General features: G+C 37.9%; 3 protein-coding genes across 7 annotated transcripts; 2 read left to right on the top strand and 1 right to left on the bottom strand.

Annotated features, from left to right (window-relative positions):
* The first annotated feature begins 63 nt into the window (after positions 1 to 63).
* LOC105679816 (KIF-binding protein) lies at positions 64 to 4729 on the top strand. Of its 4 annotated transcripts, XM_067361180.1 has the most exons (4): positions 67 to 470; positions 1453 to 1520; positions 2708 to 2866; positions 2941 to 4729. In XM_067361180.1, the coding sequence occupies exons 3-4, from the start codon at positions 2800 to 2802 to the stop codon at positions 4545 to 4547; spliced, it is 1674 nt and encodes a 557-aa protein (XP_067217281.1). In that variant the 5' UTR covers positions 67 to 470; positions 1453 to 1520; positions 2708 to 2799; the 3' UTR covers positions 4548 to 4729. The 4 variants fall into 4 exon arrangements, with proteins under 4 accessions (XP_012235509.1, XP_067217281.1, XP_067217282.1 ...); XM_067361181.1 differs by lacking the exon at positions 1453 to 1520; XM_067361182.1 differs by lacking the exon at positions 2941 to 4729 and having other exon boundaries at positions 334 to 470; positions 543 to 1520; positions 2708 to 2851.
* Positions 4730 to 4869: 140 nt separating this feature from the next.
* On the top strand, positions 4870 to 7396 carry LOC105679815 (KIF-binding protein-like). 2 transcript variants are annotated; one of them, XM_067361183.1, is made up of 3 exons: positions 4870 to 5319; positions 5394 to 6513; positions 6615 to 6800. In XM_067361183.1, the coding sequence occupies exons 1-3, from the start codon at positions 5253 to 5255 to the stop codon at positions 6652 to 6654; spliced, it is 1227 nt and encodes a 408-aa protein (XP_067217284.1). In that variant the 5' UTR covers positions 4870 to 5252; the 3' UTR covers positions 6655 to 6800. The 2 variants fall into 2 exon arrangements, with proteins under 2 accessions (XP_067217284.1, XP_012235508.1); XM_012380085.2 differs by having other exon boundaries at positions 5394 to 7396.
* A 168-nt stretch (positions 7397 to 7564) lies between these two features.
* Positions 7565 to 15240, bottom strand: Brr2 (U5 small nuclear ribonucleoprotein l(3)72Ab). The gene is made up of 6 exons (XM_012380119.2): positions 15152 to 15240; positions 14786 to 14949; positions 14086 to 14605; positions 13750 to 13996; positions 13310 to 13637; positions 7565 to 13160 (listed from the first exon to the last, which is right to left on the bottom strand). Exons 1-6 carry the CDS (start codon positions 15194 to 15196, stop codon positions 8063 to 8065), a joined length of 6402 nt encoding a protein of 2133 aa, XP_012235542.1. The 5' UTR covers positions 15197 to 15240; the 3' UTR covers positions 7565 to 8062.
* Positions 15241 to 15266: the final 26 nt, after the last annotated feature.

Raw genomic sequence — 15266 nt, 5'->3', positions numbered from 1 at the left:
TTATCGATAATGCAATCTTGCTACACTATATAAATAAAAGGCAGATTTCCATACACTTCTATAAGTGTCATAGGCAGCTACACCTATAAATGTAAAACACACTTAAAAGAATTTGGGTTGTTTTCCAGCAAAGGACACAAGTTGACACAAATCGACACAAGTATCATTCTGTCTTTGTTCGATATTCAATGAGCAACAGAGAGAATAATACTTTTGTGTCGCTTGTGTCTCTTGGTGGAAAACTACCTTGTTAGACGTAAGATCTGATTATGAGAAAAAGTTTAATCGGTTAAGTTTCCTTGCTGAAAAACACTTATAGTTGACAAAGAGCGATACGTTTAAACTTTCTGTGTATAATCACATTTTACGAGTTGATACAAGGAATTTGCTTGCTCGATATCAACCAAGAATGGACTACTTCCTGGATAAATATACTGAACAACGGATTGAACAAATATCCTCTCAATCTGGTAAATAAAAATAATTGTTTTAGAACAAAATTTATACTATTTATGATAATCTTTTAATATTAACTTATTTAGTGTCCAATAAAGAAGTGACTTCAGCAGAGAGCATTAAAGATGTTGATGTTGATAAGAAATTTCTCAAAGTTATAAAATCATTATTTGAACTAAAAAAACAACAAACAAATGAATTTTCAAAAAAGAATAAATTGATCCATACCATAAAAATCAGAATAGACCGTTTGTTTAAAGATGTAACTACTTCAAAAAACACAAAATTTGATAACATTGTTGTCCTGGCAATAGCTAATTATTATATGGGTACAATATACACTGAAGACCCGAAATCGGAAAAACTTTACTCTTTATCTATTGCTGAAGTCTATTATAAGAGATGTCTAAAATTGTTAAAGGAAAAGGAATTGGAACGCAAAGCTATAGTGATAACTATCAGAGTACTTGATGAATTATATGAGATTTCATATAAACGCGAACAATCAGAGAAAAGTTATTCAGTTTTAAATACAGCAATGGAGCTGTATTCGGAATATACAAAGGGAGAAATTGAATATCCTGATCCTATAGATTTGACAGTTATTCTTGGTGTAAACTTTGAAGAAGTACAAAATCCTAAAGTTTTATTAGAACAACTTCATTTAAATATTTTAAAGAACTTATCATATCTTTATTTGGACTATTCCGAAAAGTATAGAAGATTTGTAGTATGTATTCATGACATATTAAGTAAAAGAATAAAAGAAACAATGTCTTCAAATGAAAATATTATTTTTTGGGCTATCACTTCACTTGAATTATCTTGTTATTTCTTGCATAATTATCTGTTCACTGAAGCTAGAAATCATATTGCTGCTGCAGAATACATGACAAATATATTCCAAATTAATGCACGGACAAAGAATCAAGAGAATCCTATATTACATATTAATTTATGTAAATTGTATGAAATTGTACGTGGTTATATTTCTAGATGCTGGGCAGCCTATGGGGTTCAGCTTTTACATAAATCTGAAGAGAGATTATTACCGAGAAAAGAAGGTAACATATCATGGGAGACAGATGATTCAAAATCAGAATCATTCATAGAGTCAGAAAAGGATTTAAAATTATTAATATTTACTGATTTAGAAAAGGACTTAAAAAATGTGACTGCTCAGTTTACAGATAAATATGTATTCTATTTGAATGATGCCAAAAAAATATTTGTGAATGTTTTGGAACAATTGGATATAGCAGAAAAATATTTTGAATTTTCTGCAGAAAATTTGTATTTTTTTTTTGAAAAAGCACTACTAACTTCTATGGCATACCAATATTTAACAGATTTTTATCAAAGCAAAGATAGGAAAATGAAACTGACTACACGCCGAATAGATGTTTTAGAAAACTCTTTACAGCAAATAAAAATGTATAGTAATACTTCGCATACATCGCCTAATGAAGAAAATATGCTTCATATTTATATGGAATTAACAGATGCTTACAATAAACTGATTTTTATAAAAAAAGAGTATTAAGAACATTTTAATAAAAAGTTTTAGACATTAGTATTATAACAATTTTTTTAATAAGTTTAGATTCATTAGAACTATTTTTAAGGCTTATATATTTTATATACTTTTCCATAGTTATATATTATAATTTTCCTTATGACACTGTAGAAAAAAAATATTATTTTTATGCATTTTTATATTACACGGAAATAATAGGAAACATAGAAGATTTCCTATTTCTCAAATATTTATGCTTATAAACATAAAATTTTTGCATGAAGAATTTGTTACAACTACTGTATAATATAAATATGAAAATAAATAATATTTTGGGAAATATAAATGGAAAAATATTTAAAAATATATAAAAATTTGTAAAACTATTTCTATAAACTATTTTAGTAATACTTAGAACAAAATTTGTATATTTTATACCACCAATTTATGTATATTCAATTTGAAGCATAATAAAATAAAACTGTTGCAATAGCATTTCAATAAGACATGTGATGTCCTTCTTAATTAATTTATTTAATCCTTTTGATCGAACTAGTTATTATCAATATTTAAATAAATATGTTCTTATTGTTTAATTCATTATTCTTTAAAACAACAATATACGAAATATTTGATTCAGTTATCTTATATTGGCATAGCTTAAATATACATATATACGTATGTATATAACCATGTATTTCATTGACCTTAATATGTTTTGAAAATCCTTCTCAGACGACTAAAGCACATACGTCGCCTTATCCTACATGACAACAGTTTTATGAGTGGATCATACTAAGAAATTGTTACAATAATATCAAGCAATAATGGATTCGATTATAAAGTTGTACTTCCGTCAACGGATTGACCAAATATGCAAATCTTCTCAATCTGGTAAGTAGAAATAAATTATTCAAAACGACATAATATAATATGCATAAGAAACTTAGAATATTGACTTTTTTTAGTGTCTATTGGAGAAACGACGTCAACAGAAAACGTTGAAAGTGTGAACGTTAGTAAGGAATTTCTCGAAGTTCTAAATATATCATTTCAATTAAAAATTCAACGTGCAACTGCGCTTTTAGAAACAAAAGACCTGATTGATGCTACAGAAAGTAAAATAAAAATGTTGTTTGAAAATATAATTACTTTAGAGGCAGAAGAGAAAGATAGAAAGTTTGATGACATTGTAGCCCTTGCGATAACTTATTTTAATATGGGTCTGGTATACTCTGATACAGAATTGCAAGACATAGTTATTAGTGAAACTCATTTTACAACGTGTGTGACATTGTTAAAGGAGAAAGAACTGGAACGCAAAGCTATAGTTACAATTATCAGAGTGCTTATTGAATTGCATACCATTTCGCATAAACTCAAACAACCAGAGAAGAGTTATTCATTTTTAAATACAGCAATGGAACTATATTCGAAATATACAAAGGAAGAAATTGAATATCCTGATCCTATTAATTTCAATGCTATTCTTGGCATGGATGATGAAAAATATCAAAATTCTAAGATTATCCTAGAAAATCTTCAGTTAACAACTTTATTAAGCATGTCAACTTTGTATGAAAAAAATTTCCGTGATAAGCATAAATTTGTAATATATGTTCATAATATATTGGATCAGTTAACAGAAACAATTTCATGTATGCTCAAAGCATACCCTTTTTATTGGGCTATGACATCAATTAATTTATTCCAATACTTTGTACACAGTTATCGCTTTATTGAAGCCAGAAATCATATGATTGCCGCGGAGTACATGATGAAAATGTTTCATGAACAAGTAATTGAACCATTAAGTAATGAAGAGATTGATGCAGAATTATATTCACTTTTACAAAAACTGGATAATATTGGATATAACAATGTTAATAAATTCTGGGGGATATATGGAGCTGAACTTTTAACTGCATCAACAAATAAATTATTACATATAGAAGAGAATAATGAGCCAAGCGAGACAGATAATTCAAAATCAGAATCAGTTATGAAATCTAAGGACTTAACAAAATTACTAATATTTAGTGATGAAAGAAAGGACTTTGAAGGTTTTGCTGCTCATTTTCCAGATGAGTGTGTGTCAAATTTAAATGATGCCAAATCAATTTTCGTGAATGTTTTGAAATGTTTTGATACAGTAAAGAAATATTTTACCATAAAAGAGTATCCTACAGACTTTCTAGATATATCAATAGCAACTTCCAAAGTATATAAATGTTTAGCAACTTTTGAACAAGATAAAAGCAGACAAATTAAATTACACAAACGGCGAGCAGAAACTTTGAGAAATATTTCTAGTGAACTCGAAAATATATGTCGTGAAAAATTAAGGTCCCCTTTATTCTTCTTCCCAATACGAAAACTTCTGATTGAGGATTTAATATGTGACATGACTATCTTGGATATTAAAACCGCTCATTTACAGTTAAATGTAGAAAGGCTAAATAGAGAATTTACTGATGAAATAAAATTAAGTAATGAAGAATCAATAACGAATATAATACAACTGTTTGAATGTGCTTTAGAAAGTTTTGATGTTTTTTTTAATGCGTATAATTAATCTACGATTTTAATTAATTATCTAAGGTTTATATATATATATTTTTTTACTTGTGATATTGTAATGAAAAATACTTCTGTGCATTTTTATATTGTAGTTAGAAATATTAGACAATATTTTAAAATTACCTCTTTTATTTATAAATGCTAGATTAACGTAAGAATAAATAATCTTTGAATGAATAGTTAGTTTTATGATCACTGTGCAGCATAGAAATGCAAATATAATTAATGTTTACTTTTACTATTATAAGCAGGAAAACTTGTGAAAATAAATATAAAACTATTTTGACGAAATAACATTTACACAAAAATTTGTAATTTTTATATTATCTATTTATATATATTCAGTTTTTAGCATAATTAAATAAAATTATAGCATTTCAATAAGATATATATGATGTCATTCTTATATATTCATTTATTCAATCCTTTGGCCGAATTAGTTATCAATATTTCAATAAATATTTTGTTACTGCCATTATTCTTTAAAACGATAATATATGAAAAATTTGCTTCAGTTATCCTATTAGTATAATTTGGATATACATATATACGTATGTATATAGCCATGTATTTCATTGACCTTAATATGTTTTGAAAATCCTTCTCAGACGACTAAAGCACATACGTCGCCTTATCCTACATGACAACAGTTTTATGAGTGGGTCTTACTAAGAAATTGTTTCAATGATATCAAGCAATAATGGATTCGATTATAAAGTTGTACTTCCGTCAACGGATTGACCAAATATGCAAATCTTCTCAATCTGGTAAGTAGAAATAAATTATTCAAAACGACATAATATAATATGCATAAGAAACTTAGAATATTGACTTTTTTTAGTGTCTATTGGAGAAACGACGTCAACAGAAAACGTTGAAAGTGTGAACGTTAGTAAGGAATTTCTCGAAGTTCTAAATATATCATTTCAATTAAAAATTCAACGTGCAACTGCGCTTTTAGAAACAAAAGACCTGATTGATGCTACAGAAAGTAAAATAAAAATGTTGTTTGAAAATATAATTACTTTAGAGGCAGAAGAGAAAGATAGAAAGTTTGATGACATTGTAGCCCTTGCGATAACTTATTTTAATATGGGTCTGGTATACTCTGATACAGAATTGCAAGACATAGTTATTAGTGAAACTCATTTTACAACGTGTGTGACATTGTTAAAGGAGAAAGAACTGGAACGCAAAGCTATAGTTACAATTATCAGAGTGCTTATTGAATTGCATACCATTTCGCATAAACTCAAACAACCAGAGAAGAGTTATTCATTTTTAAATACAGCAATGGAACTATATTCGAAATATACAAAGGAAGAAATTGAATATCCTGATCCTATTAATTTCAATGCTATTCTTGGCATGGATGATGAAAAATATCAAAATTCTAAGATTATCCTAGAAAATCTTCAGTTAACAACTTTATTAAGCATGTCAACTTTGTATGAAAAAAATTTCCATGATAAGCATAAATTTGTAATATATGTTCATAATATATTGGATCAGTTAACAGAAACAATTTCATGTACGCTCAAAACATACTCTTTTTATTGGGCTATGACATCAATTAATTTATTCCAATACTTTGTACACAGTTATCGCTTTACTGAAGCCAGAAATCATATGATTGCCGCGGAGTACATGATGAAAATATTTCATGAACAAGTAATTGAACCATTAAGTAATGAAAAGATTGATGCAGATATATATTCATTTTTACAAAAACTGGATAATATTGTATATAACAATGTTAATAAATTCTGGGGGATATATGGAGCTGAACTTTTAACTGCATCAACAAATAAATTATTACATATAGAAGAGAATAATGAGTCAAGCGAGACAGATAATTCAAAATCAGAATCAGTTATGAAATCTAAGGACTTAACAAAATTACTAATATTTAGTGATGAAAGAAAGAACTTTGAAGGTTTTGCTGCTCATTTTCCAGATAAGTGTGTGTCAAATTTAAATGATGCCAAATCAATTTTCGTGAATGTTTTGAAATGTTTTAATACAGTAAAAAAATATTTTACCATAGAAGAGTATTTTTCAGACTTTGTAAATATATCATTTGCAATTTCGGAAGTATATAAATGTTTAGCCACTTTTGAACACGATAAAAGCAGACAAATGAAAGTACACAAAAGGCGAATAGAAACTTTGAAAATTATTCTTGGGGAATTCGAAAATGTAGCCAGAAATCGTAATAAAAGATTAAGGAGTTTCCCCCGATCAGTTATCTTAACAATATGCACAAAGCTTATGAGTCAGATGTTAGGAAGTCACATCGCTATCTTGGATGATAAAACTAATCCTTTACAGTTAAATGTAGAAAAGTTAGGTAAAAAATTTACTTATGAAATGGGAACAAATATTGATGAATCAGTAGTGGATATAATAAAACTGTTTGAACGTACTGTACAAAGTTCTAATACTTAATTTAAGAAGTGTAATTAATCTACGATTTTAATTAATTATCTAGGGTTTATATATATATTTTTTTGCTTGTGATATTGATATGAAAAATACTTCTGTGCATTTTTATATTGTAGTTAGAAATATGAGACAATATTTTAAAATTACCTCTTTTATTTATAAATGCTAGATTAACGTAGGAATAAATAATCTTTGAATGAAAAGTTAGTTTTATGATTACTGTGCAGCATAGAAATGCAAATATAATTAATGTTTAACTATTATGAATAGAAAAATTTAATAAAATATTTATCCTAATGTATATTTAATGTATATTTGTATGTATTGAGTAAACAGAATGTTAAATTAAAATTATTATGATTGCGTTTTAATGAAATATATTGTTTTTACTATGCTTTATTTTCATTTTAATTGAAGTATTAAATATTTTATTATTAATATTTTTCTTTGAAATATTAATATAAAAAAATATTATTTTTTATAAGAAGAAAATGGTTCATAATTATCAAGAGTGTTACGTGAAAACAGGAAATCTTGGATCATATGTGCCATATAAGTATAAACGAGTGAAGTATTTTGAATTTTATTTTTTTAATGCAAATAATAACATAATAAGCATTTAATAATTACATCTCATTGGGAAAGGTAAGCCGAAACAAGAGAAATTGTTGGCAATTTAAAACTGAGAATGCTAGGCTTGACAATTACATTTTATTCTACACATTGCAAAAAAAATGTTATATCAAGATAGGAATATATATTGAGAAATAAAATATTATTTCGCTTTTTGTACACTTATTTGCATAAATATAAACTTTATTTTTAATTATTTAACACTAACTATCGCGCCGATGCGTTGACTGTTTATTGATTAATCGCCGCTCGAGCGATATAAAATCGTAAGATGGTTTAGTTTTTCTTAATCACTACTCGTCTAAATAATACTAACAAATAAGAATTTAGATTGAGTGGATAATAAAGAATCGCGAGATTTGATACAAATAAATGCTGTACAAGAAAATAGTAGAAGTATAAAATGTATTCATTTAAAGACGACCTTTTTTTTCAATCAGAATCGGAACCAGAGCTGGCGTCTGATTCGTACTCTCCGACGTTAATGGTGAACTTGTACTCCTGATCACAGCCCAGATAAGCGTCGCTCATGAAGTACAACGTGTAGGAATGCTGGCCGGGCGCCGGAGCGACAAAGTCCAGCTTAATCTTTGCCTTCTGTTGCAACGTCAGCCGTTTGATGGATAGCAGCGAGTTACTCTTCGGATCACCGATCACCACCCACCAACCTTCCTCGCGTTTTTGCGGGAAGAACGGCGCGACCACAGGTCCGGTGACCTCGTCCTCCCGCTCCAGCTGCACGATCACATTCACCGTGCCGCCGCTGTGCAGTTTGTCCTTGTCCTGCACCTCGTACGACATCTCAATGTTAGGATAGCGATTGCAGAACTTGGCGACGTCTGCCATCTGTGCGTCTGTGAGCTGCAGCAGCCGATTCCGGTCGTCGTCCTCAAGCTCCATCACATCGAACACAGTTTCCACGCCTTTGTCGGTGCAGCGCTTGATGGTCTCCGCCGTGAAGTGCGGCAGTTGCTTCAGATAAGAATCCTTGGACCACATTGCCTGCGTCACCATCTGTGCGAGTTCCATCGCGGCGACGGCGGGCGCGAGCCATCCGGACGAGCTCAGCACATCGACGCACGCTTGTATCAGTCTCACGGCCTTGCCTAGAACAAGCTCGGTGTCCTTTTGCAGTTCCGGGCCCAGCTGTATCCTCGACAAGTGAGCCTGCAGCAGAAGCTGCGCCTTCACATGAGGATCGGCCATTCTGGTGGCTTGCGGCGCGTGCGGTAAACGCGCGGCCAGACTTCTCAGCAGATTTTCCTCTCTCTGTCGTACCGGCACGCTCTCGTACTCGGCTGCCGCTGAAATAATCTCTAGCAAGCCTCTGATTTTCGTCTTGTTATTGAGAGACAAGCTGAACAGCTCGATAGTGGCGTAATTGATATAGTAATAGGCGGCGATCATTCCCAGATTGAGCGGCAAAGTATCCATCTCGTCCTCAACGGCGACGCATTTGGCCTGCTCCAGGTCGGTCAGCGTGCTTTCGACCAGCTCGGACAAGTGGTCCGAGAGATGCCGATGCGTTACGCCTTGCAAGCCATAATAATTGGGATTCTGGGTGAGCCGCCGGTACAGGAAGGTCCACGTGAGATAATCCACGGCGTCCTGCTTGTTTTCAATCGTTTTTGTCACAATTTCCGCGTTGAAATGATCGTGCAATCGGCGATCCAGGTGGCTTTCCACCGGCAGCGGCTCGTTCAGGAACTTCTTGAAGAAGTCCTTCTTCGAACTTTGACACAAGAGCACGCATTTCGCGTCCTCGTCTTCCAGTGGACGATTCGCCCGCGCCACCATCTGCAAAACGTCCGTAATCGGGTAATCTTCGTAGGCGTGCGTCTTACCGTTGTAGCACTGTGTGTCCATGACAACCACGAGATGAGAATTGATGGATAAGCCCCAGCAGAGATCCCTCGTGGCAACCGCGACCTGAACCGCGCCGCTGTCGAATAGCTGCTCGACCAAGCGACGATCGTCCGCCGACAAACCCTCGTGAAGATACGCCACACCCTGCGACAAGGTTTCCTTCAGCGTCTTGTCCACCATTCGGTCGAGGAACGGCTTGATGTCAGCTTCTTCCGCGTGGAAGAATCTCGACGGTTGACCCTCGGCTGCCGTGAACGTCAGCAGATCGATAGCCGTCAGTCGCGCTTGCCGGCGCGTAGGCACGAACACGATCACCGGTTTGTGCGCGGCGTGCCGCAGGATCGCGTTGTACACCGGTTTCGCCATGGCGGCCAGTCTCGACGCGTTGTGCGTCACGTTTATACCTTGCACGTGCAGCTCCAACGGCACCGGTCGCACGGACGGATGAAAGTTGAAGGTCGCCGCGGCCGGCGCGCCTAGCCACTGCGCGGCATCTTTGGCATCGGCTAACGAGGCCGACAACGCTATTATCCGGGTGGGTTTGTCGAGCTGCGAGGAGATGTAACGTGCACGCGAGCACGCGACTTCCAGCACCGGGCCCTCCTCGCCGCCGATCAGTTGTAACTCGTCGACGATAAACAGTTGAATGTTCTGCACGTTCTTCCGCTGCTTCCATCTGCGCGACAACACGTCCCACTTGTCCGCCGTCGTGATAATTATCTGTCCCTTGACCAGCAGCTTCAGATCCGTTCCCGTCTCGCCAGTCAGAAGTACGACCTTTCTTGCGAGTTGCTGACCGAATTTCATCGCCCAATCGGCGTAAACTAGTTCGGCCAGAGCTTCCTTGCTCACCATATAGACACATCGGCCTTCCGAGTTCTGCGTGAGCAATCGTAGCACCGCGAACTCCGCGATCGTCGTCTTACCGGAACCCGTGGGCGCGCCGACGAACACATTATCGTCAGAATTGTACACCGCGTTGAACACCTGCGTTTGTATCGGGTTGAACTGCGGGAACTCGGCGTAGATGTTCTCGAACTTGGCGTTGCGCAGCGCCGTGATTGGCAGTGCCTGCAGATCCAGCAGTTCCGTGGGCGGTAGATTCTTCTCCGGCAGTATCAAATGCCGGAAGCTCACCGGCAGCTGCGTTTCCGCGCCGATCCATCGGTCGGAGACGACGCGCAGGAAGTATTGCGGCGGCAGCGGCTCGAACACCGGCACGAAGAACTTGATCACGTGCTCGTCGGCCGCGTACTTGGCCTTCAGCAGGAAGTACTCGTGGTGCAGTATCACTTCCGAGTCCACGTCCTCGACGAGGATCCAGAACGCCTCCGACATACCGTGCACCTTCTCGTCCCACTGGAAGTCCGGCGTGATGGTCAACACGACGCGCAGGGTGGAGCGGGTGATCGGTTGAATGTGCGTCGACAGGCCCAGCTTCGGGAACTGGTGCACGTACTTGTGTATGGTCTTGCCGAGCTTCGGCACGCGGATCAGCTCGCCGATCTCGTTCGGCCCGAGATCGTACAATCTCTCCCACGGGAAGTTCTTCTTCTCGATCTTCTTCACAATCTCCTCCGGCATTTTGCGGAATTGCCGCAACGGCGACATCGACTGCCACATCCTGCGGTCGATCATCTTGCAAAGAGACAAGCATTTGTCCGCCAATTGCGCCCAGCCGCGAAACAGCACTATCTCGAAGATGGCGCGCATGAGACGCGAGGCGGATTGCGTGACGAACACCATGTCCGACATGAGGGCGAATCCTTCGAGCTTCAACTGCGAGATGTACGCCTGCAGCAACACGTTCACCTTCGCGCTCGGCTCCTCGATGCTCTCCTTCACCGGTATCGGCACCCTCTCCATCAGCTTCTGCAGCTCCAGCTTCTCCTCCTCTCGGACGTTGATGTTCTTGAACTCGCCGGACAGCGAGAACACGCGGAACAGCTCGATCTCGCTCAACGTGCGTTTCAGCAGCTGATTGTACGTGGACATCGTCTCGTGGGTGCAATAATAGTGCGACGCTATTCTGCCCAGCTCGGTCGCCTGGAAGTTGCCGGACTTGCGATCGTACTTGATCAGGCCGCTGCGATCCAGTCCGACGGCGGCCGAGTGTATCAGGTCGGCCCTGTGCAGCTCCAGCAACGGGTCCTGCTTCAATTTGTCGTGACTGATCCCGTACAGATTCGGGCAACGGAGCATTCTGATGTAAAGATAAGTATAGCCGAGCCAGGTGACCGCGTCTCTGATATTTTGTATCGTGCCGAGCACAACCTCCGCGTTCAACATGTCCGACATCTTGCTGATCAATTGCGACTCGATGGGCAGCTGTTGATTCAGAAGCGACAGGTAGTACTGCAGCTCGCTGTGATTCGTGATAAGGATGCCCTCGCCCTTGGTGTCGTACTGCGGCCGACCGGCTCGTCCCAACATTTGCAGCACGTCTAGCGCGCCCAGCTCCACCCACCTGCCCTTCTCCGGATTGTACACCTGCGTGCCCTTGATGATGACTGTGTGGGCCGGTAGATTCACGCCCCAAGCTAAAGTCGCCGTGGATACGAGCACCTGTATATGCCTGTCGGCGAAGAGATCCTCCACCAGCGTGCGATCCACTCGCGTCATGCCGGCGTGATGAATCGCGAAGCCGTACGGCAGCAGATCCTTGAGCTCTTGATTTTTCACCTGCTCCGCTTCCGTCCGCAGGACCTCCATGGACGCGGAACCTTCTCTAAGGAACTGGCCCAGAGTGTCTTTCTCCAGGCACATGTCTCTAATGGCGCGCGCCGTCTTACCGGTCTCCTTGCGCGAGTGCACGAATATCAGTACCTGATTCCTGCCGGCGTGCTCCATCGTCTTCTCGTAGACGATTTCGTTCATCACCTGAAAGCGTTTCAGCGCCTTCTTCTCGGTAACGCCGATGTACTGCTGTTCCAACGCCACCGGGCGGAAGCTGTTGTCGAAATAGAACAATCCCGTCTCCTGCTTGATGCGCAAGAACGCCGCGACGTCTTGATAATTCGGCAATGTGGCCGACAGACCGACGAGTCGCACGTCTTCCTGGGTGGTTTCGATGTTTCGTATTGTTCTCGCGACCAACGCTTCCAGGACAGGACCTCTCTCGTCGTGCAACAAATGAATCTCGTCGATGATAATTAATCGCACCAGCGACGTGAAGGTCTTCTCGCCGCCTTTCCTCGTTATGATATCCCACTTTTCCGGAGTGCACACTATTACCTGAGTGGCGGCGATTTGCTCCCGCGTCAACTGATGATCGCCCGTCAATTCCGAAACTGTGAGATTGTACGTTGATAATCGTTTGCGGAAATTGCCGACCATTTCCTGCACCAGTGAACGCATCGGGGCGACGTAGATCACCTTGAATTCGTCCGCGTTAATCGTGCCATCTGCGTTTATGTGCTTACCGATCTCCCTCATCATGCACAGCAAGGCCACGTTGGTTTTACCCGCTCCCGTTGGCGCGCACAACAGTAGATTCTCATCACTTTCCAACGCCGTCTGGTACAAGCGACTCTGTATGCGATTTAGCGTCTTAAAGCCTTCAAAAGCAGGTTGTACATACTTGGGCAATTGCTCGATCGGGTGTAGCTTCTCGCTATCGGAAAATGGCTTTGGTTTCAGAGCTGGAACGTGGACTTCTTCGTATCTGCAAGTATTTTTAAATCAGTTTTTTATACATTAAAAAATACTCAATTTTATTCTAGAAATCCTTTTCTACATATTGTACAATTTTTTTTTTTTTTTAAATAAGAATTCCAATTCTAATATTTTTTTATTACTACTTATTTCACTTACCCTTTTCGTTGTTTTCGGAAAGAACCATCGGGCAGCTGGCAACGTTTGTTCGCCATGAAGTGACTTCCCTGAGCAAATATTAAGTCTTCCAGGTCTATTAAGTTTCTCGTACCCTGAACCTGTCCTCCAGGTCCTCCCGTATCCTCATTCTCTTCCCGTCTCTTGCGTTGTGATCTCGCTTCCATCGTCTCATCGGCGTCGTCATCGCCTTTACCCGTGTCTAATTGTCGCAGGATTTTTGCGAGCACCGGTTCATCGTTCATCTTGTTACGGATTTTCTGTCTCTCCGATTCCGACTGCGACGAAGCCAGCATTGTGCAGTACGCGACTGTAAAATTCAGAAATAGAATTTATTTTCTATCTATTCTGTTTAAAATCAGCACACAAATTAAAAATTGTGCAAATATAAATATTAACATTGATACACGTGCATTTCTTACCTGTGTGCCTGTATTTTTTAAGCTGTTTAATAAAGTCAAAGCAGTCGTAACCCAACAAAAGCACAAGTTGATTCTCGCATTCGCGATCATCTGCAGCGTCTTTCAAAACGGCTAATACTTCGGCGGCTCTAGCTTGTGAAACCATAGCGTCATCATATATCCTGCTTAATCTTCTTTGCAACCAATATGCATCTATGTCTAATGGATGCAATGGTTTCTCTTTCTTCATTTCTTCTGTTCCACCCAACTGAAAAAGAATGTTTATTTTCAATAAATATTGGATTATTCAATATTAATCACTATTGTTTTGCTAAAAATAAATACATAAATACTTACATTTTCTGCATGAATAGCTCTGTCATCATTAGCTTCTTCACCTTCATCCCCTTCATCATCATTTTCACGAACCTCTCCATATACATCTTCATCATCCTCTTCACTGCTTTCTTCAAACTGTACATTAATTCCGTACGTTTCATCAATGTTTTCATCATTTGTTGTACTTTTTTCGTCGCTACCAAAATCTGTGATTTTTTTCCCCAGATTTACAAGTAGCGCAAATCTCTCCTCTGCTAACAAACCAAGTAAAAGTTCCGTCTCCTTCTTCTTTTCTTTCTCCTTAAGTCGATCATTTTTTAATACTGCTAGCACTTCGTCGGCCGCACCACAAAGAATATCGCGAGGTTGATCGCCTAAAGCCTCTTGTATGAAACTGAGCAATACCTCATAAGTTTGACGTGTTTCTTGTGTTTTTGGACGATATACAATACCAACCATTTCGTCTACACCTTCGGACAACAATGTTGCTCCTTTCATACGTGCAAAGTCATACTGCGCTTCATCGCGTTTTTGACGTCTATAAAATTACAAAAATATTATTTTTAAATCATATTAGTAACTTCTTATTGATTATAATCATATTATTAACTTTCAACTAATATTATGAGACCCATAAAATCACCACATTTGTAACATTATAAAAAGAAAGATTATTTTGTAAATGCAAGAAATAAAATTGCATTGATGATAGACTTACTTGACTTTTCTCTCTTCTGCTTTGCCCGGTTTGGTACGTTGGGCTCTGTCACCCATGCGAGTGCCATCCAATTTGCCCACAAGGGACATAACTTCGCCGGTGGCTTCATCTCGGCTACGTCTTTCTATTAACCGTACGTCAGCTTGTAAAACGAGATTAGAATTCTGCAAATATATTAACACAATATAACGCAACAGTCACATAAAGTTTTGCATCACAAATATAGGTTACAATATATCGATTACAAATTGTGTTGTGTATAAAATTACAAATTATAGATATTATAGATAAAATAGATATATATAAAAAGTAAGAAACAGTTATTGTATCATTATTATAAAGTCAATGAGAAAAATGAATACAAACCGCTTTATATTCGTATTGCAATTGACGAGCCGCAGCATCCGCCATGATTGCGTCTCTTCTAAAAAATTAGCATAAACTACAAAGTAATCATGAATAGGAACAACTACAAGAATCG

The sequence above is a fragment of the Linepithema humile genome, chromosome 1 (genome assembly GCF_040581485.1).
Source record: "Linepithema humile isolate Giens D197 chromosome 1, Lhum_UNIL_v1.0, whole genome shotgun sequence".
In the NCBI taxonomy this organism is placed as follows: Eukaryota; Metazoa; Arthropoda; class Insecta; order Hymenoptera; family Formicidae; genus Linepithema; species Linepithema humile.
Note: the sequence above shows the minus strand (reverse complement) of the source record. Positions and strands in the feature narration are given on the sequence as shown.

Coding starts and splice junctions, on each gene's coding strand:
- LOC105679815 (XM_012380085.2), top strand. CDS start 5,253: ATGGATTCGATTATAAAGTTGTACTTCCGTCAACGGATTGACCAAATA. Junction 5,320..5,393: donor ATGCAAATCTTCTCAATCTG/GTAAGTAGAAAT, acceptor GACTTTTTTTAG/TGTCTATTGGAGAAACGACG.
- LOC105679816 (XM_067361181.1), top strand. CDS start 2,800: ATGGATTCGATTATAAAGTTGTACTTCCGTCAACGGATTGACCAAATA. Junction 2,867..2,940: donor ATGCAAATCTTCTCAATCTG/GTAAGTAGAAAT, acceptor GACTTTTTTTAG/TGTCTATTGGAGAAACGACG.
- Brr2 (XM_012380119.2), bottom strand. CDS start 15,196: ATGGCGGATGCTGCGGCTCGTCAATTGCAATACGAATATAAAGCG. Junction 14,950..15,151: donor TGCAATACGAATATAAAGCG/GTTTGTATTCAT, acceptor ATATATTTGCAG/AATTCTAATCTCGTTTTACA. Junction 13,161..13,309: donor TTCCGAAAACAACGAAAAGG/GTAAGTGAAATA, acceptor AAATACTTGCAG/ATACGAAGAAGTCCACGTTC.